The following is a 27,485-nucleotide window of genomic DNA, read 5'->3' as shown; positions in this document are numbered from 1 at the left end:
TCCGTGATAGCCTGTCAGCTTCTATATATAACTTTTTTCTTTTTTGGATCAAGAAGGACCAGGTCAAAAGAGAGAGAACACTTACTATTTGTGTTCGTGAACTTTAAGGATTACTAGTGAAAATCCTTAGGGAACTATTAGAGTACCTGTGTATATCTTTCTGCTAGTGTGGGTCAAGGGAGAAAACACTATTTGGAAGCACAAAGGTAGTAGCGGTGGACAGGGAGCAGAGGAGCCCTCAGCAGAAACTAAAAGAGATAATAGACTTGAGATCTGTCCCTTACCCTCCAGAGCTCTGCCACAATGGGAGGCTGGTATCCCAAACCCAAACCAACCATCATACTGGAGGTAGCCCCTGCCTCAGGCTGACAGTTACTTAACCCTATCTGAGGAGAAGGAAAGACATCCATGAAACATGAAGAGTAAGGAGGTGGTGGAGGGACTTGAAATCAGAAAATGAGATGGGATAAGAGGGATTCCTACCTACAAACTATAGCTGAATTTGAAGTAAATGTAATCACAAAAGGCAATTACACATTGGGGTTAAGTTTAGTAGTAAAGAAATGTTTTTAAATCTTGATCCATTAAGGATTCTTTTACAGGCCTAAGAATTTTATTACCATCATATGAAGCCTCAATTCTAGGGAAAGATGAAATATTTTCCAAATAACCAAATTACATGTGAACTTACAGGGTTCAACCATTTTGTAAGTTATAGAGAAATTGTAGCTAATTTGAATGAGAAAAGTGAGTCTATGAAGTCACACGGTGTTTGATCATGTACATTTTAATCCTTTAGTTCTGATTGGAATAAATTGACATCAGTAACCACTGAGGAAGTCTCCAGCAAAAGGTGAGATTATAGATATATCTGTAAAGATACACACACAAAGTGAAGAGAGATTTCTATTTGGAAACAAGGAGAATGATAGCAGGGTGTCAGTGGATAACAATACAGAGTGTCTTTGACACTCTTTTGGAGTCATCTCATGGTAGCATCTGTAGGTAACTCTTTACCTTTTTGGACCCATTTGGATAAAAAAGGAACAAGTTATAAAAGGGATGCTTCTTCCCCTAAGTGTGTTTTGCCACCCTTAATTAGTAGCAGCCAAAACTCTTAAGAAACTATCAGATTGCCCACATGTGAGACTCTACTAGAGTGGACCAAGAGAGCACAGAATCTCATTTGGAGCAAGGAGACAAGGTAGCAGTGGACAGAGAACAGTGGAGCCCTCAGCAGAAAAGAATGGAGCTAATAGAGCCTGGATGTGTCAATGACCCTCCAGAGTTTTGCCACGGTGTGAGGCTAGTGCCCATACTCACTGTCATATTGGAAGGAGCCCCCCGCCCCTACCTTAGCCTGCAGTTGCTTGACCCTGAGGGTCAGAAAAGATATCTATGATGGTGAAAGCAAGAAAGTGATGGAGGGGCTTAAGAATTGGGAATTAAACGTGAGAAGAGGGATGGGTACCTACAAACTGAAGTGGAATTTGAAATAAATTCTACCACAAAAGGCTGTTACACACTAGGATTAGGGTAATTGTAAAGAACTTTGCTTGTATCTTGATGCATTAATTATTTATAGGCTAAAATTTTCATTACTACCTTATATAAAGCCTCATTTCTAATAAAAACTAACATACTAGATTTAGTTATATATACATGAATTTTTTTTTACAAGTGGATCAGAGTTTATTAAGTAGGGGGTGAAGAGGGTGTGGCACAAGTAGAAGTATGCAACACCCGAAGTGAACAGAATCTGAGATTCCTGAAAAAAAATCTGTCGATTACACAATTGGCCACTTGCTCCTCCATTGACACAGGGACTGGTCAGGGTAGATGAGGGAATAAATCCTGTGGCAGGACCAGTGGTTACTCCCAGGCTGGGAATAATCTCCACGGAGCTTTCAAGACCAAGCCAGGCTTGGGCAGAGACTTCATAGCTGATGAAGCTGGATCCAGCAAGGTGGCTGTGAGCGAGAAGCCCTGGGTGGCAATCTGGTTGTATATCATGAGCTGGCAGCACTGGCTCTGATCCCTAGGGAAGCAGTAGAGGTCATGGGTGAGGGCAGCCACCGTGCCCAGGCAGCCTATGGGTACCATTGGGTTCTTGCAGGTCTTGAGAAGGAACTTTTCCTTGAAGCTTTCTGGAGTGCTGTAGACACTGAGGCTAAAGCCCTCAACGACTAGATGCTGCGACAGTTCAAAGGGTGCCTCTGAAGTCATAAGGCTGGGAGCCCCCATGTCCCAGGCAACAGCAGTATGAGAAAACAGGGATGCTGAACTCCATCTCCTCTATATGTGAATTTGTAAAGATCAACCAGTTCATAAGCTGTAAAGTAATTACAGCTATTTGAATTAAAACAAACAAGTCTAAAATTAAAATGTGGTATCTGAATAGGTAACTCTTTAGTCCTTTAACACTGCTCTGAATGAATTAACATCAAAAAGCTATGAGGGGGCCACCCATGAAATTTGAGATATAAATGAATAAATAAAAATAAATATATATCTTTTTATATATACACATGTGTATTTATATAGTTATATCAACACAGACATACAAACACACATACACAAACATAAATACAATGAAAGAAAGAGAGATTAAATTTCCAAATTCATTCTTAGGAGTATCCTTGACAGTACAGTGTCTTTGACCCTGTTTCTAAATCTTACCATAGCACCTTTAGGTAACTTTTCATCTTATTGGATTTGGTTGGATAAAAAAGGAACAGGTCATAAGAGGAATGCTTCTTCCTCCTAGTAACTACCACCCAAAAGTCTTAGAAAAATTTCAGAATGCTCCAAATAGGAGCATTCTGCCTTTGAGACTCTATAGATTGAGTGAAAGGGGGACAGAATCCAATTTAAGGCAAGGTGGAGGTAGCAGTGGACAAAGAGCAGAGGAGCCCTCATCACAAAGAAAGGAGCTAATAGAGTGGGATCTGTCCCTCACCCTCCAGAGTTCTGCTGCCATGTGAGGCTGGTGTCCTAGACCCAAACCCACCACCCAATAGAGGGAGTCCCCAACTCAGGCCTGCAGTCACTTAACCCTTTCTGAGGGCCAGGAAAAACAACCATGTTAGGTGAAAGTAAAGGTGAAGGAAGAACTTGAGAGGTAGGAAATTAGGTAGGAGAAGAGGGATGCACACCTGAGAATTGAAGTTGATTTTGAAATAAATTCCACCACAAAAGGTTGTTACACCATGGGTCAAGTTCAGTAGTAAAGAACTGTACTTAAATCTTGAGTCATTAACTTTTTTGGTAGGTCTAAAATATTCATTACAAACATATATAGTATCATTTCCAGGGAAAAGGAGATATTGGATTCCAAACAACTGATTTACATGTGAATTTTCTAAGAGTCAACCGGTTGATAAAATCAAGAGTAATTGTAGCTAATTTGAACTAAAAAAGTAAGTCTAGAAGTCGTGTGGTGCCTTACTATGTGTGTTTTTAATCCTTTAGCCCTGCGCCAAGTGAACTGAGCACAGTATCTTCTGACAGCTTCTACGATGCCAAGTGAGCTATGACGAATAAATCTGTATATATGTGTCCGTATATGTGTAGACACACACACACACACACACACACACACACATTCAGAGAAATTGATGTTTGGGATGTTCACTCTCAGGAGCAGCTGGGAATACAGAGTTCCCTTCATATATTTTTAAAGCCCTCTCATGGTAAGCTTCAACGTGTAATATTTTTTGTCTTGAAATTGAGATAGAAAAGACGCACAGGTCATAAGGGAAGTCTTTTTAATCCTAGAATTTGTCACCCTTGATTACTGTGTATGAAATTCTACTAGAGATGGCAAGGAAGGAGAGAAACTTATTTGGAGCAAGGAGGAGTTAGCAGTGGACAGGGAGCCAGAGGAGGCCTTAGCAGAGAAGATGGGAGCTAATAGACTGGGATCTGTCCCCCATCCTCCAGAGTTCTGCTGCCGTGTGAGGCTGGTGTCTCAGACCCAAACCCACCCTAGTATAGAGGGAGTCCCTGACTCTGGCCTGCAGTGACTTGACCCTATCTGAGGGCCAGGAAAGACAGCCATGATCGAGGACAGTCAGGGGTGAAGGAGGGACTTGAGAAGCAGGAAATTAGGTAGGGGAAGAGGGATGCACACGTGCAAATTGAAGTCGATTTTGAAATAAATTCCACCAGAAAAGGCTGTTACACCATGGGTCAAGTTCAGTAGTAAAGAACTGTACTTAAATCTTGAGTCATTAACTTTTTTGGTAGGTCTAAAATATTCATTACAAACATATATAGTATCATTTCCAGGGAAAAGGAGATATTGGTTTCCAAACAACTGATTTACATGTGAATTTTCTAAGAGTCAACCGGTTGATAAAATCAAGAGTAATTGTAGCTAATTTGAACTAAAAAAGTAAGTCTAGAAGTCGTGTGGTGCCTTACTATGTGTGTTTTTAATCCTTTAGCCCTGCGCCAAGTGAACTGAGCACAGTATCTTCTGACAGCTTCTACGATGCCAAGTGAGCTATGACAAATAAATCTGTATATATGTGTCCGTATATGTGTACACACACACACACACACACATTCAGAGAAATTGATGTTTGGGATGTTCACTCTCAGGAGCACCTGGGAATACAGAGTTCCCTTCATATATTTTTAAAGCCCTCTCATGGTAAGCTTCTACGTGTAATATTCTTTGTCTTGAAATTGAGATAGAAAAGACGCACAGGTCATAAAGGAAGTCTTTTTAATCCTAGAATTTGTCGCCCTTGATTACTGTGTATGAAATTCTACTAGAGATGGCAAGGAAGGAGAGAAACTTATTTGGAGCAAGGAGGAGTTAGCAGTGGACAGGGAGCCAGAGGAGGCCTTAGCAGAGAAGATGGGAGCTAATAGACTGGGATCTGTCCCCCATCCTCCAGAGTTCTGCTGCCGTGTGAGGCTGGTGTCCCAGACCCAAACCCACCCTAGTATAGAGGGAGTCCCTGACTCTGGCCTGCAGTGACTTGACCCTATCTGAGGGCCAGGAAAGACAGCCATGATCGAGGACAGTCAAGGGTGAAGGAGGGACTTGAGAAGCAGGAAATTAGGTAGCGGAAGAGGGATGCACACCTGCAAATTGAAGTTGATTTTGAAATAAATTCCACCACAAAAGGCTGTTACACCATGGGTCAAGTTCAGTAGTAAAGAACTGTACTTAAATCTCGAGTCATTAACTTTTTTGGTAGGTCTAAAATATTTGTTACAAACATATATAGCATTATATCTAGGGAAAAGGAGATATTGGATTCCAAATAACTGATTACATGTGAATTTTCTGAGTAAACCAGTTAACGAGGTCAAGAGTAATTGTAACTAATTTGAACCAAAAAAGTAAGTCTGGAAGTCACGTGGTACCTTACTATGTGTGTTTTTAATCCTTTCACACTGTCCTGAGTAAATTGACATCAGAAACCGCTGATGAAACCTCTGATGAAATGTGAGATAGAAAGATAGATATATATAAACAGAAATATATATATATATATATATATATATATATAAATACAGAGAGGGAGATGTATTGAGATTTGGGGGGTTTGTTTTCAGCAGCATGCATGACATTACAGAGTGTCCTTGACACTAGTTGGATAAAAGAGAAATAGGTCGTAAGAGGGTTGCTTCTTACCCCTTTTGTCACCCTTAATAGCAGCAAAAACCCTTAGAATGCTGTCAGATTGCCCATCTATAAGACTCTGCTAAAGTGGTCCCAGAGAGCAGGAAAACCTATTTGAAGCAAGGAGAAGTAATTCTGAAGGGGTTCAGGAGTAAAGAAATGTACGTGAACTTGATTCACTAAGTTGTTTTTCCTAGGACTCAGATCTTCATTACAAATATATAAAGTCTCATTTCTAGGGAAAAATTAACTATCAGTTTCAAGTAACTGATTAAAGTATTATTTTTTAGGACAAGTAGATTACAAGTTATTGAAAAATTGTAGCTAATTCTCATTTAAAAATAAGTCTAGAGAAACATGTAACGTCTTACTATGTGCATTTCTAATCCTTTAGCTGTGACTCAAATGAGTCGAAAACTATAACCCATGTTAGACCCATGCCTGAAAGGTGAGATGTAAATACATATATAGAAAGAGATGGGGGGATATTGACACTTGTGAAATCTGATTATTTATTGAATGGAGTCCTTATCTCAGGAAGTTATTTGAATCCTGTCCAAGGAGGAGAAAAGATATCCATGATATGTGACAAATAGAAGGTGGTAGAGGGACCCAGGTTCCAAATAACTAATTAACTTATAGTTTTTTAGAGTTCTATCAGTTTATGAATTGTAGAGCAATTGTACCCGATTTCAACCAAAACAGTAAGTATACAAAGTTACTTGGTTCTGACAATGTACGTTTTCAATCTTTCACACTGGCCTGAATAAATTGATATCAGAAGTCTGTGATGGCTTTGATATGTCTTACCTGTCAATGAAGGTTCCATCCAGCAATACCGATGTCATTTGTTTGAGTCAGTGCTATATATATCAATCTTGAGAGAGAGAGAAAAAGAGAGTGAGAAAGACAGACAGACAGAGATGGAAAGAGAGAGAGAAAGAGAAACAGCTATTTGCAAAATTCAGTCTTGGAAGTGTCTATGGAAATACAGTGTTTCCTGGAGAATAATTCTAAAATTATTTCTAAAAAATTAGGTCTTCCAGTGAGCCAAATCATATTTCCTCTGTCTTTTAGATTCAAAGGATTCTTTTTGTTGAAATAAATTTTTCATATCACTGTTCCATGTAGCACATTTCTAATGATATATTCTTGCATTTGTTGGTGGTTAAAGAATAAAGGAACAACTCTCCAGGCTCGATAATGGTACTGAGGACACTGACTTGTCTGATTCTTGTGGGTAAGTCAGTTTGGAATTTGGAGGGAGGGAGCAGTTGGTGGATCTCTTATCTTTGCAAAGATAGGGCTTGTGTTGAGGCAAGAAAGAAAAAGGAAAATTGTGGAAAGGTATCCAAATGTTTGGGAGGGGGGGTACACAATAATAACTAATTGAATTTGCAGATAAGTACCACGTGTAAAAAAAGTATTTCCACATACTCACAAATAAATGTTCTTCTAGTTTGAAAATGTGAAAATAGACTTAGTAGATAATAATTTTATTATAAAGTTTCTTTCTTAACAAAGGATTGCAGAATGCTGTTTACCCTTCAACTGTATTCCTTTCCTGTTTTTCCTGGATATATACTGACTCTTGGTTTTGTTGATTTTGTCTATGAGGAAATGAGACTGATAGAAAAAGCAAATGTGTTCTGCTGAATAAAGCCCTCTTCATGATTATTGGAATTTTATTAATTTTGACTTGTTTCTGAGTAATCTTACTGAGAGTACTTCCTGCTGCACTGATCTTCAGGCATTTTTACCACAGACTCACAGCAAGGAAACAATAGATTCCTAAAATGGCATGTGTCTGAACTGCGGAAATATTCATGAGATTTTTCTTCTGCTCGTCTCTTGGACAGTTATTTAACCATTCACCAGCTTGTGTCAATGTTGGAGAGTGAGTAGTGCTGAAGAGGATATTAACTGATAACTTTTGCAATTTTTTTGTTGTCTGGACAAAGATAATATGGAAAATAAAAGAGTGACCAGTGAATACAAATAGTTCTTCAAATTACCCATTAATTTCCATTTTCTGTGACTTTTTTCACCATGGGCCATCAATGAAGAGTTCACTCTGTCACTTCATTAAATTTTATGTCTGCATATTAGCTGTATATCTTCTGCAGTGAGGCCGAGGGCTGGGGCAAAATTTGAATAGATTGAGCAAGGCAAGCATTTCCTTTTTCTTACCCCCTCCAAACAAAATAAAGTGGTTTTGTTTTGTTTTCTTAGTTACAAATGCTTATTGTATAGATACAAGTGACATTTGCGATAGTATCTGGGAGAAACACTGGTGTTTCAGACTAGGAGGATGGTTTTTGATTTGGAGTTTGACTTGGAAACAATGCTTGACTTTGACATCTAATATTCACTGGACACTCGGCAAGTCACTAAACCTCTTTAAACTTTAGATCATTCACCTGTAAACTGTAAAAATAATGCTATGTACAGTATCTATCTACTGGGTGTTGTAGAATAAAAAACTACTAATAAAGGTAAATTAGTATGTGTGAAAGTGCTTTTAAAGCTCTAAAGCACCACAAATAAGCTTTATGCTAAAAACCAAAAGTAACACAACAGTTCATTATTAGGAAAATCAGAAAATACAGACAAACAATAAATTCACCCATAAATAGCCATTCTTAATTTTTGATCCATGCCCTTCCAGGTTCTTTAGAGATATACATTTTTTGTTTATGGGTATGGTATCATATGTACCTTCTTTTTAAAAATAACCTTATTGCTCAGTGACGTATCACATATTTCTGTGTTAATAAATATACATATGCATTTACAACACTATATTTTCTTTAATTTCAGATTTTTTATTGTTGCCTGAAGTCCTACCAATAGCTAACTTTATTTATTTTTAAATTTACAACATTATTTTTAACAGCTATACAATACCTCATAGTGTAGATGTGTCATAGTTTATTTAAGTAATCAGATATCAATGGACATTTAAATTGTTTACAACTTTTTACTCATACAAAGAGTGATGAATATCTTTGAGACCAAACCTCTATATATTATTATTTCCTTATGATAAGTTCTCAGAAATGGAAATTGTGTCAAAAGGAATGCTTGTGAGGCTCTTGATATTGATATGCCCTCCCAAATCACAATATAAAAGTGTACGTTTCCTCCATTCCCATGAGTTTCATAGAACTTGTATTTCATTGTTTGCAAATTACCTTAGCCCATTTAAAATTGGGATATTAGGGGCTGGCCCCAGGGCCAAGTGGTTAAGTTCATGCGCTCCGCTGCAGGCAGCCCAGTGTTTCGTTGGTTCGAATCCTGGGTGCGGACATGACACTGCTCATCGAACCACACTGAGGCAGCGTCCCACATACCACAATTAGAAGGACTCACAATGAAGAATATACAACTATGTACCAGGGAGCTTTGGGGAGAGAAAAAAGAAAAAAATAGAATCTTTAAAAAAATAAACAAATAAATAAATAAATAAAATTGGGATGTTATCGGGGGGTGACGTCAGCAACATGGTGGCATGAGCTCACCCGGGACTCTCCCCTCCAAATTACAACCAAAAAGAGCAACTGCTTTCCAACCAAAAAAAAAATTCCTAATAACAGAAATTGTCAGAGACCCACAGCAGCCAAATGCCGGAGGGTGGAGAGGCTGGAGCCACCCTCGGAGGAGCTGGAACTGGGTAGGAAAGAACTTTACTCCCTCCCCTAGAGACTGGGATTTGCTGCTGTGGGTGAGGGAAGGAGTGGGGGAGGGGCCGCGCGTGTGGGGATCATCCAGGACTCCCACCGCCGGTGCAGTGGAAACCCTCTAACGGGGGAAAGCTTTTGCATGGGGGAACCCCAGCAAGCCAGGGCCCTCGGAGACCAGAGAGCAAGAGCTGACCCCAATCCAGGTCAGCACGCAAGAGAAAGTGCCCCTCCTCCCCCAACCCACACTGCACGCGGCCATCGCAGCTGAAGGTAGAGGGCTCAGAATGCAAGGCTCTCGACCCCCATCTAGTGGCAACAGGCTGTAACTGCAACCAAATAATAGCATCATGTGCAAAAACTGCTCCTCTACCATCCAGCAATTTATAAAAGCTCCAGTCCAACAGGAAAACAATAAAAATACAGAAGTAGGTCCTGAGGACTTGGAAATAGATAAACTAAGTGAAGATGAGTTCAGAATAGCTATCATCAAAATATTCAATGAGGTAAAGGGAAATATAGAGAAACAAGTCAATGAGTTCTGGAGTTACTTCCCAAAAGAGATTGAAATTATAAAGAAGAATCAATTAGAAATACTAGACGTGAAAAATACAATGGATCAGATAAAACAGGATACGGATTCTCTGAATGCCCGTGTAGACATCATAGAGGAGAAAATTAGCATAATCTAAGATAGACAGGCTGAATGGCTCCAGACAGAGGAAGAAGGGGAACTAAGAATTTAAAAAACTGAAGAAAATCTCAGAGAAATAGCTGACTCAATGAGAAAATGCAACTTAAGAATCATCGGAATTCCTGAGGGTGTGGAAAAGGAAAATGGAGCAGAAAGTATGCTCAACGAAATAATAGAAGAGAACTTCCCAAATCTAGGGATTGAGAGATAAATGTGTGTGAAGGAAGCTTTCAGATCTCCTAGATTTGTCAATGTAAAAAGACCTACTGCAAGGCATATAGTAGTAAAAATGGCAAAAATGAATGACAAAGAAAGAATACTCAGGGCAGCAAGGCAGAAGAAAATAACCTACAAAGGAACCCCTAGCAGACTTTCAGCGGATTTCTCTACAGAAACCTTACAAGCTAGGAGAGATTGGAGTGGCATATTCAAAACTTTAGAGGATAAAAATCTTCAGGCAAGAATACTCTATCCAGCAAAAATATCCTTCAGATATGAGGGAGAAATTAAATCTTTTCCAGACAAACAAAAGCTAAGGGACTTCATAGTTAGAAGACCTCCACTACAAGAAATCCTCAAGAAGGCTCTCATACCTGAGAAAAGATAAAAAGGGAGAAAGGGGTCACAAAACACAGAGTAGGGAGACAGATAGAATCTGAATAGGATAGCAAATATTCAACTATATCATTAGGATAAAGGGAAGGAAATCACCAAAGCAAAGACAATCTTATCACTCTAACCACAAACTCACAACACGAGCTGGAATAAGAGATGAAATTAATAATTTAGGAGGAGAGGAGGAAAGGGTCTGAAACAGTCTAGGCTAAGGAAGTAAGAGACCACCAGAAAATGGACTATGTTATACACGAGATTCTGAATACAAAGTTCAGGGTAGCCACTAAACTAAAAAACAGAACAGAGACACAAAACATAAATAAGAAAAAATCTAAGAAACCCAGCATAAGAAATTGCAGTAGTCAATAGGTAGGCTAAAACATACAGGACGAGAAACAAAGGAAGCACAGGAAAACTGGAAAACGAGCAACAGAATGACAGCATTAAGCCCTCATGCATCAATACTCACCTTCAATGTAAATGGATTGAACTCTAATCAAAAGACACAGAGTGGCAAAATGGATTAAAGAACAAGATCCAACAATTTGTTGCCTCCAGGAAACACACCTCAGCTCCAAGGACAAACACAGGCTCAGAGTGAAGGGGTGGAAGACAATACTCCAAGCTAATAGCAAACAAAAGAAAGCAGGTGTCGCAATACTTATATCAGACAAAACAGACTTCAAGATAAGGCAGGTAAAGAGAGACACAGAGGGCCAAAATATATAATGATCAAAGGGACACTTCATCAAGAAGAAGTAATGCTTATAAATATCTATGCACCCAACACAGGAACACCAAAGTTCATAAAGCAACTATTAACAAACCTAAAAGACGATATCAAAAATAACACAATAATAGTAGGGGACCTCAACAGCCCACTCACATCAATGGACAGATCATCCAGACAGAAAATCAATAAAGAAACAGTGGAGCTAAACAAAAAGCTAAAACAGTTGGACTTAATAGACATATATAGAACACTCCATCCAAAAACAGCAGAATACATATTCTTCTTATGAGTGCATGGAACATTCTCAAGGATAGACCATATGTTGGGAAACAAGGCAAGCCTCTACAAATTTAAAAAAATTGAAATAATAACAAGCATCTACTCCGATCATAATGCTATAAAGCTAGAAATTAATTACGAGAAAAAAGCTGAGAAAAGCACAAGGATGTGGAGACTAAACAATAGGCTATCGAACAAGCAATGGATCATGGAAGAAATTAAAGAAGAAATCAGAAAATACCCGGAGACAAGTGACAATGATAACATGCTATACCAACTCAGATGGCATGCAGCAAAAGCTGTGTTAAGAGGAAAATTCATTGCAATTCAGGCACATCTTAACAAACAAGAAAAATCCCAAGTCAGCAGTCTTAAACTACACCTAACTGAACTAGAGAAAGAAGAACAAACAAAGCCCAAAGTCAGCAGAAGGAGAGAAATAATAAAAATCAGAGCAGAAATAAATGCTATTGAAACAAAAAAGGCAGTAGAAAGGATCAATGAAACAAAGAGCTGGTTCTTTGAGAAGATAAATAAAATTGACAAACCCCTAGCCAGACTTACAAAGAAAAAAAGAGAGAAAGCTCAAATAAACAAAATCAGAAATGAAAGAGGAGAAATAACAACAGACTCCACAGAAATACAACAGATTATAAGAGAATACTACAAAAAACTATATGCCAGCAAAATGGATAACCTAGAGGAAATGGATAAATTCTTGGACTCCTACAATCTCCCAAAGCTCACTCAAGAAGAAGCAGACAATTTGAACAGACCAATCACAAGGAAAGAGATTGAAACAGCAATCAAAAGCATCCCAAAAAATAAAACCCCAGGACCAGATGGCTTTCCTGTGGAATTCTACCAAACTTTCAGAGAGGATTTAATACCTATCCTTTTCAAGCTATTCCAAAAATTGAGGAGGATGGAACACTTCCTAACACATTCTGTGAGGCCAACATCACGCTGATACCAAAGCCTGACAAGGACAGCACGAGAAAGGAGAACTACAGGCCAATATCACTGATGAACATAGATGCAAAAATTCTAAACAAAATGTTGGCAGCCCAAATACAGCAATACATCAAAAGGATCATACATCAGGATCAAGTGGGATTCATACCAGGGACACAGGGATGGTTCAACATCCGCAAAGCAATCAACGTGATACACCACATCAACAAACTGAGGAATAAAAACCACACGATCATCTCAATAGATACAGAGAAAGCATTTGACAAGATCCAACAGCCATTTATGATAAAAACTCTGAACAAAATGGTGATAGAAGGGAACTACCTCAACATAATAAAGGCCATATGTGACAAACCCACAGTCAACATCATGCTCAATGGGCAAAACCTGAGAACCATCCCCTGAAAACAGGAACGAGACAAGGACGCCCTCTATCACCACTCTTATTTAACATAGTACTGGAGGTTTTGGCCAGAGCAATTAGGCAAGAAAAAGGAATCCAAATAGGGAGGGAAGAAGTGAAACTCTCGCTGTTTGCAGATGACATGATCTTATATATAGAAAACCCCAAAGAATCTATTGGAAAACTTTTAGAAGTAATCAACAACTACAGCAAAGTTGCAGGGTATAAAATCAATTTACATAAATCAGTAGCATTTCTATACTCTAATAACGAACTAACAGAAAAAGAACCCAAGAACACAATACCATTCACAATTGCAACAAAAAGAATAAAATACCTCGGGATGAATTTAACTAAGGAAATGAAAGACATATACAATGAAAATTACAAGGCTTCTCTGAAAGAAATGGATGACAACGTAAAGAGATGGAAAGACATTCCAGGCACATGGATTGAAAGAAGAAACGTAGTTAAAATGTCCATTCTACCCAAAGCAATCTACAGATTCAACACCATCCCAATGAGATTCCCAATGACATTCTTTACAGAAATAGAACAAAGAATCCTAAAATTCATATGGGGCAACAAAAGCCCTCGAATTGCTAAAGCAATCCTGAGAAAAAAGAACGCAGCTGGAGGCATCACAAGCCCTGACTTCAAAACATACTACAAAGCTACAGTAATCAAAACAGCATGGTACTGGTACAAAAACAGGTGCACAGATCAATGGAACAGAATTGAAAGCCCAGAAATTAAACCACACATCTATGGACAGCTAATCTTCGACAAAGGAGCTGAGAGCATACAATGGAGAAAAGAAAGTCTTTTCAACAAATGGTGCTGAGAAAACTGGAAAGCCACATGTAAAAGAATGAAAATTGACCATTCTTTTTCACCATTCACCAAAATAAACTCAAAATGGATCGAAGACCTAAAGCTGAGACCTGAAACCATAAGGCTTCTAGAAGAAAACATAGGCAGTACACTCTTTGACATCAGTATTAAAAGGATCTTTTTGGACACCATGTATTCTCAGACAGTGGAAACCATAGAAAGAATAAACAAATGGGACTTCATCAGACTAAAGAGCTTCTTCAAGGCAAGGGAAAACAGGATTGAAACAAAAAAACAACCCACTAGCTGGGAAAAAAATATTTGCAAGTAAAACATCCGGCAAAGGCTTAATATCCATAATACATAAAGAACTCACACAACCCAACAACAAAACATTGAACAACCCAATTAAAAAATGGGTAGGAGACATGAACAGACATTTCTCCAAAGAAGATATACGGATGGCCAATAGGCACATGAAAAGATATTCATCATCACTGATCATCAGGGAAATGCAAATCAAAACTACACTAAGATATCACCTTAAACCCATTAGAATGACAAAAATATCTAAAACTAATAGTAACAAATGTTGGAGTGGTTGTGGAGAAAAAGGAACCCTCATATGCTGCTGGTGGGAATGCAAACTGGTGCAGCCACTATGGAAAACAGTATGGAGATTCCTCAAAAATTTAAAAGTAGAACTACCATATGATCCAGCTATTCCACTATTGGGTATCTATCCAAAGAGCTTGAAATAAGCAATTCCAAAAGTCCCATGCACCCCAATGTTCATTGCAGCATTATTTACAATAGCCAAGACGTGGAAGCAACCTAAGTGCCCATCAACAGATGATTGGATAAAAAAAGACGTGGTATATATATACAATGGAATACTACTCAGCCATGAAAAAGAACAAAATTGTCCCATTTGCAACAACATGGATGGACCTTGAGGGAATTATGTTAAGTGAAATAAGCCAGATAGAGGAGGACAATCTCTGTATGACTCCACTCATATGAGGAATTTAAATATGTCGACAAAGAGAACAGATTAGTGGCTACCAGGGGAAAGGGGGGGTGGGGGTGGGCAAAAAGGGTGAAGGGTTGCACCTACAACACGAGTGACAGACAATAATGTACAACCGAAATTTCACAAGATTGTAACCTATCATTACCTCAATAAAAAATTTAAAATATAAAATAAAGTAAAATTGGGATGTTATCTCTGTCATTGGATTGAAAAGTTAAATATATCAATCTTTTTTATGTCATATATAGGGCAAGTAATTTTTCCCAGGTTGTCTAGCTTTTCACTGTGTATAAATTTATAGTCTTTTTTTTTCTAACATCTGTTGCCAATCTTCCTCTTTTTTTTTTTCTTTACATGAGCCACCAACATAGAATGGCCACTGAAAGATGAGTGGCATGGGTCCGCACCTGAGAACCAAATCCAGGCCGCAGAAGCAGAGTGCACTGAACTTAACCACTAGGCTGCCAGGGCTGGCCCATAGAAGTTTATAATCTTCATGCAGTTGAATATATCTCTACTTTCCTTTGTGATTTATGCCTTTAGTGTCATACGTAGAAAGTCTTTCTCTACCCAAGATTTTAATATAGTCACCAAAATTTCTTCTTCTATATTTTGAATTTATTTTCTACATTTGAATAAAACATCTGTCCAGAATTTATTTTGTATTAAGGTATAAAATGTAGGAATCTACTTTTCTCCCAAGTGACTACCTAGTTTCCCCAACATCAAAATTGCATCCCCCTCCATTGCTCTTGCCCTGTTTTAATGATCTCTATTGCACTTATCACTTTATAACTTATTATGTTATTTACTTATTTATTATACTTATGGTCTGTCCTCATAACAAGAGTGCAAGCATCATGAAGGAAGAAAATTTTGTCCATTTTGTTAACTGCTGTATCTCCAGTGACTAAAACAGCACCATAGTACATAGTAGGCACTCAATGACTTTGGTTGAATGAATGAACCTATTATTGAAAAAATTTCTATTTTCTTCAGTGATTTTTAAATGTCTCTCTATTTTATTATGAATCTTTGCATACCGGCTCTGTTTCCAGAATTTATTTTATTCCATCATTTTACTAGCCTTTTGATTACAGCACACTTTTCACACCTTAAGGTATAATTTACAGCATAGTAAATATTCTTTAAAAACTTAAGCTACAATTTATATTTAATGAATTTTATGCATTGTGTGGCAATTCTATGAGTTTTGACTAATACATAGATTCGTGTAACCACTGTCATAATCATGACACAGAAAAATTCTATCATCCTTTTAAAATTTCTCAAGTCCTTTTGTGTTCAACCTTTCCCCCAAATCTAGCCCCTGGCAATGACTGATCTATTTTCTGTCCCTATAGTTTTACCTTTTCCAGAATGTCATGTAGTTGAGTTGAACAGTATGTAGCCAATTGAAATTGGCTTCTTTCATATAGCTTAATGCATTGGAGATTCATCCATATAAATACGTGTATCAGTAGTCTGTTTCTTTTTATTGCTGAGTAGTATGCCATTATATGAATATTCCATATTTTCCTATCCATTCACCCATTGATGGACGTTTAGATTATTTCCAGTTTTGGCCTGTTATGAATAATGTGGCTATGAACATTTGCATATACGTCTTTGTGTGGGCGTAAGGATTGCTGAATCTTATGGTAAAGTGTAGTTTAATTGTATAAAAAATAGTTTCCAAAATGGCTGTACTGTTTCACATGTATGAGGGTTCTGGTTGCTCTGCATCCTTGCCTGTACTTCGTATTGTCCGTCTGTTTTGTTTCACTTTGTTTTTTAAGACATTGTAATAGGTGAGTAGAGGTATCTCGCTGAGACTTGAAATTGTATTTTCATAATGACCAATGATGTTGAGCATCTTTTCGTATGCTTACTTGCTATCCATTAGTTTCCTTTGGTGAAGTGTCTATCCAAGTTTTTGATCTGTTTTTAAATTCTTTTTCCTTATTGTTGAGTTTTGAGAGTTCTTTATATGTTCTGGATACAAATTCATCAGATAAATATTTTGCAAATATTTTCTCCCAATCTGTAGCTTGTCCCTGTTTTGGTTTATTTTTTTACACAGCAGAAATTTTTAATTTTGATAAAATTCAATTTTTTTCTTTCATGATTATGATTTTTGGTGTACTGTCTAAGACATGTTTTTCTAACCCAAGGTCACAAATATTTTCTCCTATGTTTTCTTCTAGAAATTTCATAGTTTTAGGTTTTACATTTAGGTACATGGATCCATTTTGGGTTCGTTTTGGTGTACGTTGTGTGATATAGGTTGAAGACTGTTCTTTTGTATATGTATGTCCAATAATTCTACTACAATTTCTTGTGAGACTATTTTTTCTCTGTTGAATTGCCGTTGCATCTTTGTTGAAAATCAGTTGACCACGTACAAGAGTCTATTTCTGGACTCTATTTTGTTCCACTGTTCTATGTGTCGATTCTTTCTTCTATACCACACTGTCTTGATTATTTAACTTTATAGTAAGTCTTTAAATCAGGGAGTGGTATCACTTTGCCTTTCCATGTGAATTTTAGAATCAGGTTATCAATATCTACAAAAAATTGTGCTGTGATTTTTTAATAGAAATTGTATTGAATCTATAGCTTGGTTTGAGGAGAAGTGACATCTTAACAATGTTGAGTCTTCTAACCTATGAACATGGTACATCTCTTACCTTAAAGTCTTTTTTTCTTTAATCATGTTTTGTAATTTTCAGTGTACAGATCCTGCACATATTTCGTTAATTTACACCAAAGTGTTTTGTGGGTTTTGGTGTTAATATAAATGGTGTAGTTGCTTAAATTTCCATTTTTCAATAGTTCATTGCTAGTATATAGAAATATAATTGTTTTGTTTATTGACCTTTTATCTGATAACTTTATTAAACTCACTTATTAGTTCTATTAGCTTCTTTGTAGATTCCTTGGGATTTTCTGGGTAGACAAGCATATCTTCTACAAATAGAGTTTTATTTCTCCCTTTCAAATCTATATGCCTTTTATTTCCTTTTCTTGCCTTATTGCATTGACTAGAACCTCCAATACAATTTTGAATAGAAGAATAGTGAACTGACATCCTGGATTGCTAATCATTGGGAGAAAATATTCAGTCTTTCACCATTAGGAATGATATTAGCCATGGGATTTTTGTAAATGTCCATTGTCAGGCTAAGGAAGTTCCCTTCTATTCCTAGTTTGCTGAAAGTTTTTATTATGAATGGACCTTAAATTTTTTGGAAAAAAAATTTACGTCTATTGAGATGACTGTATGTTTTATTTTCCTTTGTTTATTGACATGGTGAATTACATTAATTTTAGAGTATTGAACCATCCTTGAATTCCTGGAACAAACACCACTTGGTCATGATGCATTTTCTTTTTTATGTTGCTGGATTCGATTTCCTAACGTTTTGTTAAGGATTTTTGCATCTGTATTCATGAGGGATGTTGGTTGGTAATTTTCTTGTCATGTAACATCTTTACTGATTTGGCTGGTCTAACAAAGATAGAATAATCAGGGTAATGCTGGTCTCTTAATATGAGTTTGGAAATAGTCCTCTTTTCCTCTTTTCTGGAAGAGTTTGTTTAGAATTGGTATTATTTCTTCACTTAAAAATTGGGCTTGGAGTTTTTGTTGTTGGAAAGTTTTAAACTACAAGTTCAATTTCCTTAAAAGGTATATTATCTTTTAGACTATTCAGCTTATCTATTTTTTCTTGAGCAAATGTTAGTAGTTCATGTCTTTCAGGCAATATCTCCATTTAATCTAAGTTGTCATGTATGGCACCTTTTTAATTTCTGTAATGATAAAATGCGATTAAATATCTTGTATGTCAGTATTCTCCCACTGCAATGGTTTTATTACATTGTGGTCAGAAAATATAGCCTGCATAATTTTTATATTTTAAAGTACATTGAAGTTTTTTATGTCTTATTACAGGATGAGTTTCTTCAAATATTTCATACGAATTCTTTAAGTATGTGTTTGCTGCACAAGAAGTTTCTATATTTCAATACATATATATTTAAGAATAGATAGTATTTGGCCAGAGACACTCAGATCTTATCTTTGCCACCAATACTCCCAAGGGAAGTACATACCCTGTGGACCAAGCCAGGCAAAAGACACTCCTAGTTACTTTGGAGCTTCCTCTCCAAACCCCGGTAGAGAATTCTAATGAGCTAACTTAGGTTGGAATCAGATCTGAAGCCGGACTCAGCTCTCTTCAACCAGAGTTTACACTATAAACTGGGAATGTAGCCTTGTGTGTTGTGGATAGTTTGGGGGAAAAGTCCAGAGCCCTAGTGTGAGAGCAGGAAGACCAAAGAATCACCCTGGTGCCCTTAGTGCTTTGAGTATGGCCACATGCCTTCTCCAGCATCTGTACAGAGAAGTAAGTGTCCAATGGGAAAGACAGGACCTGACCCCAATACACATCTCACCTCTTTTCAACATGGCCTTGTTAATGTCCTATAGAATCTACCTTCTATCAATATAAGATGTCTTGGTCATAGTTAATATGTTTACTTTGAATTCAACTTTGATATTAATATTGCAACTTTTAATATTTTGAGATTTAACGTTTGCATCTCATATCTTTGTCCATCTCTTTATTTTCAAACTATCATTTTAATTTAGTTTTTGTCTCTTGTATATAGCATATTGTGCATTTAGTTTTTAAACTTATCTGAGAGTATTTGCCAGTATTTAATATGACAGTAACGTGCTTGTATTTGTTATCATTTCTGGTATTTTAGGTTTTATTTGCTATCATCTTCCTTTGTTTTCTGTGTTAAACATTCTCTTCATATTTTATCTTTAAATTTTTCTGTATTTTGCTATTAATTCATTGTTTTTATTCTTGTCAATTTTTAATGATATGAAAGTTATAAACTTATTTTTAGAGAACATAATTGTGCCCTTGTTTCTCCATCAGTATCCAGGTTAACACTAGACTTGTACCTGGGAAAGAGAAGAAATGAGACTTGCTTTTACTTCTATCTTCTTACAAACCTTAAATCCTAAGTTGTGTGAGAAAACCTGCAAATTTAAGTCCATGGTATTATCAAGAATCTTAGATTATCTTTGTTTTTAGAATCATTTGTTCCATGTGCTCCATTAACAATGATTATTTAGACAGTTCTGAATTGTTATGATTTAATTTCTTAACCTTGTCTCTATAAGGTATCTTTCTTACTCCTGCATTCTTCCTTTTGATTCATTGCTCAGTTGGCTTGAGCACTTCGAGTAATTGTTTTTAGGAAAGGTATGTGGCTGCTATGCTTTGAGTTGCTTCATGTTGGAGAGTATCTGTCTGTTGCTCCTAAATATGAACAGTACTTTTCCTGGATATAGAGTCAATGAGTCACAGTCCTTTCCCTGCAAACTCTAAACATATTGTTTGAAGTTCCATTTACATAGCACACTGTTTTTAAAAAATCTCAATTGCATATTTACTTGGGGTAGTTTTGTGAGGCACTGAAAGTGATAGGAGGCCCTAAAGCCATCCTAAGTCATACCTTTGTGCCCCCATGATTCTGTCAGTCATGGTTCTGTATGTTCACTTTGTCAGGCAAGTTCAGATTTATTATAACATTTCACTGCTATCTGGAGATCCAGTAGTCTGTGTGGTTGAGAAAGGGCTTGTATTAAGAGAATGGTAACCTCAGGGGGAAATTCACCTCTTTTGGCCAATCAGTTCCCATCCATGTCAGCCTCAACTCACTAAGCCTGGGCAGAGGTTGTGGGTGCAGGTAAAGGAGGGAGAGATTAGAGGGAGTGGGGAGCTCTTGCATCCCAGGTTAGCCTAAGAGTATTCATCCGTGGCCAATTTTGGTGGCGCCCTAGTTCTGTTCTTCATCCATCATCTCCATTCTTCAGTCTTGGGCACAGGCTATGAGCACTGCCTTGGGCTTGATCCCACTTGGAGTGGAATTTGTGTCCTGTGTTGGAAGCTTCAGCAGGGCATGAAACTGCACCCCAGTGGCTACCTTGTCTTTAGCCATAGGATAAAATGAGGCGTAACTGTGGAGTTCATCAAAGAGGCTCCTCTTCCTCCTCCTATTAATGGAAGGAGCCCAGTCTGTATGTTATTTCTCCTTTGAAATGCATCTTATTAAAATTCCTTATTAAATTACCTCCAAAGAGCACTTGCAACTCCAAATGTGACTCTCATTAATGTTTAACTGTCATATTCATGGGATGTCTTGTTTCAAGAGATGAATATTACAGGACAAGATGGGTGCTCCCTACCCATGCCTGAAGTCCCTTCTTTGATTGCTGTGGAAATAGGTCTGGCCAAGGTTTGATGACTTGCCCAGGATCCCACAGCTCATGAATGGGAGAACTGGAACACAGGTCTCTCCTATCACTCCCTCTATCTCCACGCTATGTTGCTTTAGTTGATGACGCCAAGCTTAATATTACCATAAAGGTGGGGTTGGGGCTTTATAGGCAAAGGAAATGTTACTAGACATCTAAAGTTTGGTGTTTTATTCATATTCCACATATGAAAGTAAAAAAAAAATCATGAAGCAGAAATGTGAAAAGTTTAGTTATTAGTAAAAAGCACCTTGTTATGCAACTTCTGAAGAATTTTCTTTTAAAATTATATTTATAAAGCCCTTTGTTTATTGGTTAAATTCATATTATATGTTAGAAGAAATCTGTGATAAACTTGAAAACTCTTGAATTTTATTTTTACTTCTTTTTGCAGCCAAGAGATTAAGAAAGTTATACGCTTAATTGTATCATCTTTCATAATCAGGTATGTGAGACCCTAAAAAAAGAGGTAATTAAATATGTATCCATTTAATGTGAATTTTGTTTTAATGAGAAAGGATCTAGGAGGAGAAAAAAAGCATTTCCACTGTCAGTATGTTACTAAATAGCCCCCGTGTCCCATATAATGTAATCTAATTTATCTTGGAAGGTTAGTTTAACCTGAACATTAAGAATTGCAAAGAAACGGCATTCCCCTAAGTCTAATGGTAACATATTAGTATGTTTTTTCCTACCTGGAAAAGTAAAAATAATGATGCATGCACTTTAAAATTCTACAATTACAGGTAAAGTGTTTTATTAAATACCTTATTTGTCTCGAATTACTCCTTAATTCTGAAAGCATTCTATTTAGGCTTCTTCTCCACATGATGGCAAGATTTCATACTATCATACAGCTTCACACAATATACTTGCTTCCTTTTAAATTTATAATATTTTAATTTGTGTTGCAATTGGAAAAAAGTACTTTGAAGACTAATTAATTCATCTTCATAGATTCTACAAATAGTGTAATCAATTTACGGATAATGTGTTTAGAATACGTAAGAGAAAGGCTTCGGAGTTACTTTAGAGTTCAATCATGTATATATTTTTGGAATTGAAGTCCTTCTCATGTGCCCAGCATATGCTAGAAACATCCATTAATGTGTAATCATATACTTGCTGAAAATCTCACTGATGAAAAAATCTTACTGGTCAAAGTGGTCTTTTTAGGGCTTATGTTAGTCATGCTTTCACTTGGTTTTTATTACTAAATTCTTAATAATTATCAAGACTAATGAGGTTTTATTTACTATGAGAAATTCGTAGAGACCTCTTATAAACTTCTTGAATTTTAAGAAGAGTTTACAAGCAGAGATAAGTAATTTTAATTCAGTTTGACAGTTCTATGTTGGAGGGTTAGTCTGATGTGTCTATTATAAAGGAGCATGATAACATGAAGTGGTTTTGTAGGAATTTTATTTTCCTAAATGCTTCTATTGGGTGAAAACTGAGTAATTTTGTTGAAATTCTAAGATAACACAGTTCTCCCTGCCACTGACAGTTTAATCCTAAATAATGACATTTTAGTATCAGATCCCTGGGCTAAATGTAGTCTAACTATAGAGGTGAAAACCAATTCATCTTTATTCTGTTTATTTATGTGTTTGTTTGTTTTAGAATATTTGGAATCTTGCTCGTCTTTGTGGACATGTCTCTTATCATCGCAGATCAATTCATCTCTGATAGCAAAGTGTATATTCCTTTGGAATATCGTTCAATTTCTTTAGCTATTGCTTTATTTTTTTAATGGATGTTCTTCTTCGAGTATGTGTAGAAGGGTAAGTTTGATTAATTTTTTAAAAACATATAAAGCTATTTTGTAGTGCTATGAGAAGCATCCCAAAGTAATTACCAGGTCAACACAACCAAATTTGTCCCTCTTTATCAAAATAATTCTCCTCGAAGGCACGGTCCACCAGAGAAACAACTATCCACATCCCAATTTCTACTAGATTGGGCTTTAATATTTTTGTTGTAACTGTCACTCTAGTCTCCAATAATGTATTCTAGATGGTTCCTTCAACAGGTAAAGCTTAATGGGTTTGCAAAATGGGACAAGGCAGCTGATGTGTCTACATGCACATTATTAAGAGGAACACGTATGTGAAGTATAAATATTAATACTTTCATTAAGAATTGAATCTAAATAAAATCTGATGGCATATTAAATACTAGAAAATAGATCATGAACAATCCCCTACCTCAGTTAAAATAAAAACTTTTGTTAAGGTACACAGGAGATCTGAGGCATGCTCATCCTGTCAGCGAGGCTTAGTAGTGAGGCAGCAGTTGATTTTCTCCGCTGCTGGCTTTCTGAGAAGGTGGATGGAGTAAGCCAAGCCTTAGAGCTGGACTGCTGTGGAAGTCAGAGACTAAGTTCCCTGGCCTCACTTCATCCAGAGCCTTTCAGAAGGCAGCTTGATTCCTCTCCTCCTGAACTCTACCCTCATGCGTTTGAGCTAAGGACAGTTGCCCACTGCCGGGTTACTCAGAGCCTGAAAGGGGCTACCCTAGAAGTGGAAGCTACCCTAGAACCTTCCCGCGGATCACCAGTGCCCACAGCTGAAGGAGCCAGCGTTGGGGGGAGGAAGGTGCAGTGGGTGCAAGTTCAGCTTTTGCAGGGGAGGCCATACCAGCCCATTGGGATTCCACTCTAGGTACAAAGCCAGATGATGAGTTCGCAGGCCAAAATAGTGGACCTGTCTGCCTCTCACAAGCTCCTCTTCTGCCCTCCTCACAGCCGCAGTTGCTCTAAGGCTGTGACATGTTCAGCTTCCACTGCCCAATAGTACTCTCCAACATCCCACCTTTCTCTCCCACCTATGTGAAGGCATTGCTTGCCTCTTGTTTGATGGTTTGGTTATATCTCTTAACTGAACTTAAACTGCAATATTTATGCTTTTGTCATATATATGTATAAAATAATGAATATGAATACTTTTCTCTTAGTCTAGTCTAGTAAATGCATTTTAGATAATTCATTAAAATAGAATTGTTAATGGAGATGAGTCAAATAATTCTTGCTTTTAAAATTTCCCTGTCTCTTCTTTGGGGGAGCATAAACTTGTATTTTTTGTTTTACATTATAGGATGCAACGATATTTCTCTGATTTACTTAACTCCTTAGATGCTGTCATTATTCTGCTGACTCTACTGATTGATATAATTTACATTTTTTATGACTTCAGTTATTTTAATGATATCCCCAGGTAAGAGACATGATTCACGTTTCTTAAACTGTCTTTTTTTTTTTTGCGTTTTCTATGGATTTCATTTTGTATAATCTTTTAACTCTGAATGTGATGATTCTATGCCAGATAAGCTGCTTGAAAATGAAATGTTTAGATAAATTTCCACATACTTAGAAACTAAAGGCTGGTGGTATTTAGGGATCCATGAAGGGTGTACGCACTACGTACCTTTGGTTGAATGAAGAAGATGGAGCACTCAAAGAAGAAACTGGGGACTTTGCCTCTTGTACTAACTTTAACTTCGCTATACTTTGAAATTCCCACTAAATTCCCGTTTAAGCTTCAATCACAAATTCCTTACACATGAAATTCCTGGGTTTTTCCTATAACAAAGAGAGTATTGGTTTGAGCATATGCAAAACTTGAGTGACTCCAATGATAATTCTCTCAAAAAGCAAATGGAACAGAAAACCAGGTGACGTGGATAGCAACACAGAGGTGGAATTTTGCAGTATCATTGGAATGAAGAAAGCTGAGGCAAAATCAGAACTGTTGGGGATCAGGAAACTAAAATGTGTATGAAGAACTGATGGCTTTTCTTCTTTCTACTTTGGCGATGAGGAAAAGAAGAACAAATGCGTACTGGGATGTAGATGTTGGGTGGCTCATTAGGCTTATTTATTAGTCTAATAGCTTGCTTCTTTCTGCACTCCAGCTTCCCAGGACTTCAATTCAGGTGCTAGTGAAACTTGATGTTATGCGATAGGCTTTTGGAGTTGTTTGAAAATAGCTGGAGCCAGTATGGTCCTCTGACCTACAACCTCAGCATCATCTAAGAGCTAGAAATGCAAGAAGGAAAACACCGCAGGCCCCAGTGACCTACTGAATCAGTGTGTGCACTCAAGTTAGAGAAGCACTAGTCCAAACCATCAGTTCTCTGCCATTGTGTTTTTTTTCTGATGGCAGGAGAGACAGTAGCTAGCACACTTGGGAAGTATCTCAATCTACTGCCTGCCTGATGTGTGTTAGTAGTGTAGTGAACCTCTGTTACTGATGGGAGTAACACAGGTGAACAAGAACCCTCAGTTTGTTTGATGGGGAAAAGATTGAAAAATGCTCATCTTAAGCTACAAAAGTTAAATCCACAAATTCTAAGCATCCATCATATAGCTATCTCTCTAGACCAGAGTTTCTCAATCTCAGCACTATTGATATTTTGGACCAGATAATTCTTTGTTATGGAAGCTGTCCTGTTCATTGGTGTTTAGCAGCTTTTCTGTCCTCTATCCACTGGATGCAAGTAGCACCCCCTCAACACACAGTTACAACAACCAAAAATGCCTCCAGACATTGCCAAATATCCCTTGGGTAAGTGGGTGAGAGGCTTGGGGATAGGTGGGGTGTACAAAATTGCCCCTGGTTAAGAATCACTGCTCAAGACTTAGTCCATATTGACAAAATCCTCTATTTCTGAAGTAAAAATGGATCTTTAAAATTTATTGTTAGATTGGCAATTATATTTCGACCTCTACGACTTATCATTCTGATGAGAGTTTTTCATCTGGCTTACCAAAAAAGACATCTTGAAATACTGACCAGAAGGATGGTAAGTGGGCAAAACATGTTTGTGATTCAGAAAAATGTTTGTGTTTCGGGAAATACTGGCGAGTGTTATAGATATGTATATAATCTTCTTTATTTTTATGTTGATTTATATTTTACAAATTAATGATTGTTTTAAACTCTCAGGTTTCAGGAAACAAACGGCGATACAGGAAAGATGGATTTGACTTAGACCTCACTTACATTACTGGTTTGTGAAGTTTAACTGTTGATTTACTTACATTAACTTCACATTTTTCTTGTGTGTGGGTAATTATATGTTTATTTTGGTTCTTACCTTGTCTGAAGCATTCTTTCTCTGTGAAGACATCTAGCACCATGGTAGTGTGACATATTTGTAGTTTAACCCTGACAATGGAAAATCTCCATTGTCATCCCAAATCAGGGTTACTTGGTTACAGTACAGGGAGTTGAAGGAATTTTCAGCTGACTCCATTTGTTTGGTTTAGAATTTGTTGAGTTCTAATAGTTATCCTGGGTCTCAAGGATCTCAGAGAGACCTGTTCTCTTGCTGGAACCCTTTGTAGGTCTCAGGTTTCTGAGTCAGGAGCACTGGAGCACCCTGGGAGTTCCCACGATTGCTGGATCCCAGATCTCTCCTTTTTCTTTAGTGTTCAGATAAGAAATTCTCACCATGGGGGCAGCTCCAGACTGAGATCAACACAAATCTGTTGCATTTGGCTGGAAGCAGTTGAGTCTTGGGAGCACTGTGGGAGTTTAGTGGTCATTATATTGGATATTTTAATATGTTATGTTGATTATTCTGAGGGTTAGTTAGCTTTTTTGTCATTCTCAATCCTGAAATTTCTTTTTTATGAAAAAAGAGTCTGATTATATGTAAATTAAGTTCTCATTTATTGTTTCACATGTATAATAACATCTGTAATAGTGACTATTTTGACTTCCAGGGCGTATTATTGCGATGTCATTCCCATCTTCTGGAAAACACTCTTTCTATAGGAATCCCATTAAGGTAAGGGTATTTATCTAACAAATGCTCATTTTTCTCAGTAAACAGACTATGGAGTTATAAATTTAATATAACTTATAACACGTAGGTGGCAGTATTCTCCTAAAAATATACTCTTTCAGGTAAAAAATTTAATGCATATTATATATACATATATATTATTCCATTTATAAATATATATAATTTATATAATAATATAAATTCATCTCTTATAGAAGGATAAAAATATAACATGGCCTGCCTTAGAATAATATACGTATATTTGTATTTAAAATTATATATTTTATATATAATATATTATATGGTATATATTATATAAATATAATTGTACTTAATCATATTACATAACATAATATATGTTATTTATTATTTTATTATAATATGTATTATATCCCACGTTATATTATATAATATGTTATTATATGTGTGATATAATATACCCTGTATAATAGATTACATGTAAATGTACAA

The 27,485-nt window shown here is 36.9% G+C and overlaps 2 protein-coding genes across 3 annotated transcripts in view; one reads left to right on the top strand and one right to left on the bottom strand.

Annotated features, from left to right (window-relative positions):
- LOC138918375 (mitochondrial ornithine transporter 1-like) overlaps positions 1–27,485 on the bottom strand; it is a 98,922-nt gene that overhangs the window by 32,214 nt on the left and 39,223 nt on the right. Inside the window, exons 4-5 of one of the 2 annotated variants that reach the window (XR_011427702.1) lie at positions 6,452–6,518; positions 1,901–2,038 (exon numbers count right to left, since the gene is read on the bottom strand). The gene's annotated coding sequence lies outside the window, so the exon portion shown is untranslated. Of the gene's footprint in view, positions 1–1,900; positions 2,039–6,451; positions 6,519–27,485 lie in introns of those variants that run through there. The other variant, XR_011427701.1, reaches the window with a different exon arrangement.
- LOC100630841 (phosphatidylinositol 3,4,5-trisphosphate 3-phosphatase TPTE2) overlaps positions 1–27,485 on the top strand; it is a 125,927-nt gene that overhangs the window by 69,248 nt on the left and 29,194 nt on the right. The window contains 12 exon segments of the mRNA XM_070239623.1: positions 800–853; positions 3,472–3,525; positions 4,449–4,502; positions 6,036–6,089; positions 6,816–6,881; positions 21,619–21,669; positions 22,848–22,972; positions 22,975–23,008; positions 24,320–24,439; positions 25,928–26,027; positions 26,171–26,234; positions 26,953–27,017. Of these exon segments, the coding sequence (XP_070095724.1) occupies positions 800–853; positions 3,472–3,525; positions 4,449–4,502; positions 6,036–6,089; positions 6,816–6,881; positions 21,619–21,669; positions 22,848–22,972; positions 22,975–23,008; positions 24,320–24,439; positions 25,928–26,027; positions 26,171–26,234; positions 26,953–27,017 (841 nt within the window).

Source organism: Equus caballus, chromosome 17, assembly GCF_041296265.1.
Source record: "Equus caballus isolate H_3958 breed thoroughbred chromosome 17, TB-T2T, whole genome shotgun sequence".
Taxonomy (NCBI): Eukaryota; Metazoa; Chordata; class Mammalia; order Perissodactyla; family Equidae; genus Equus; species Equus caballus.
The sequence above is the reverse complement of the archived record's forward strand: the minus strand, read 5'-3'. Positions and strand labels throughout refer to the sequence as shown.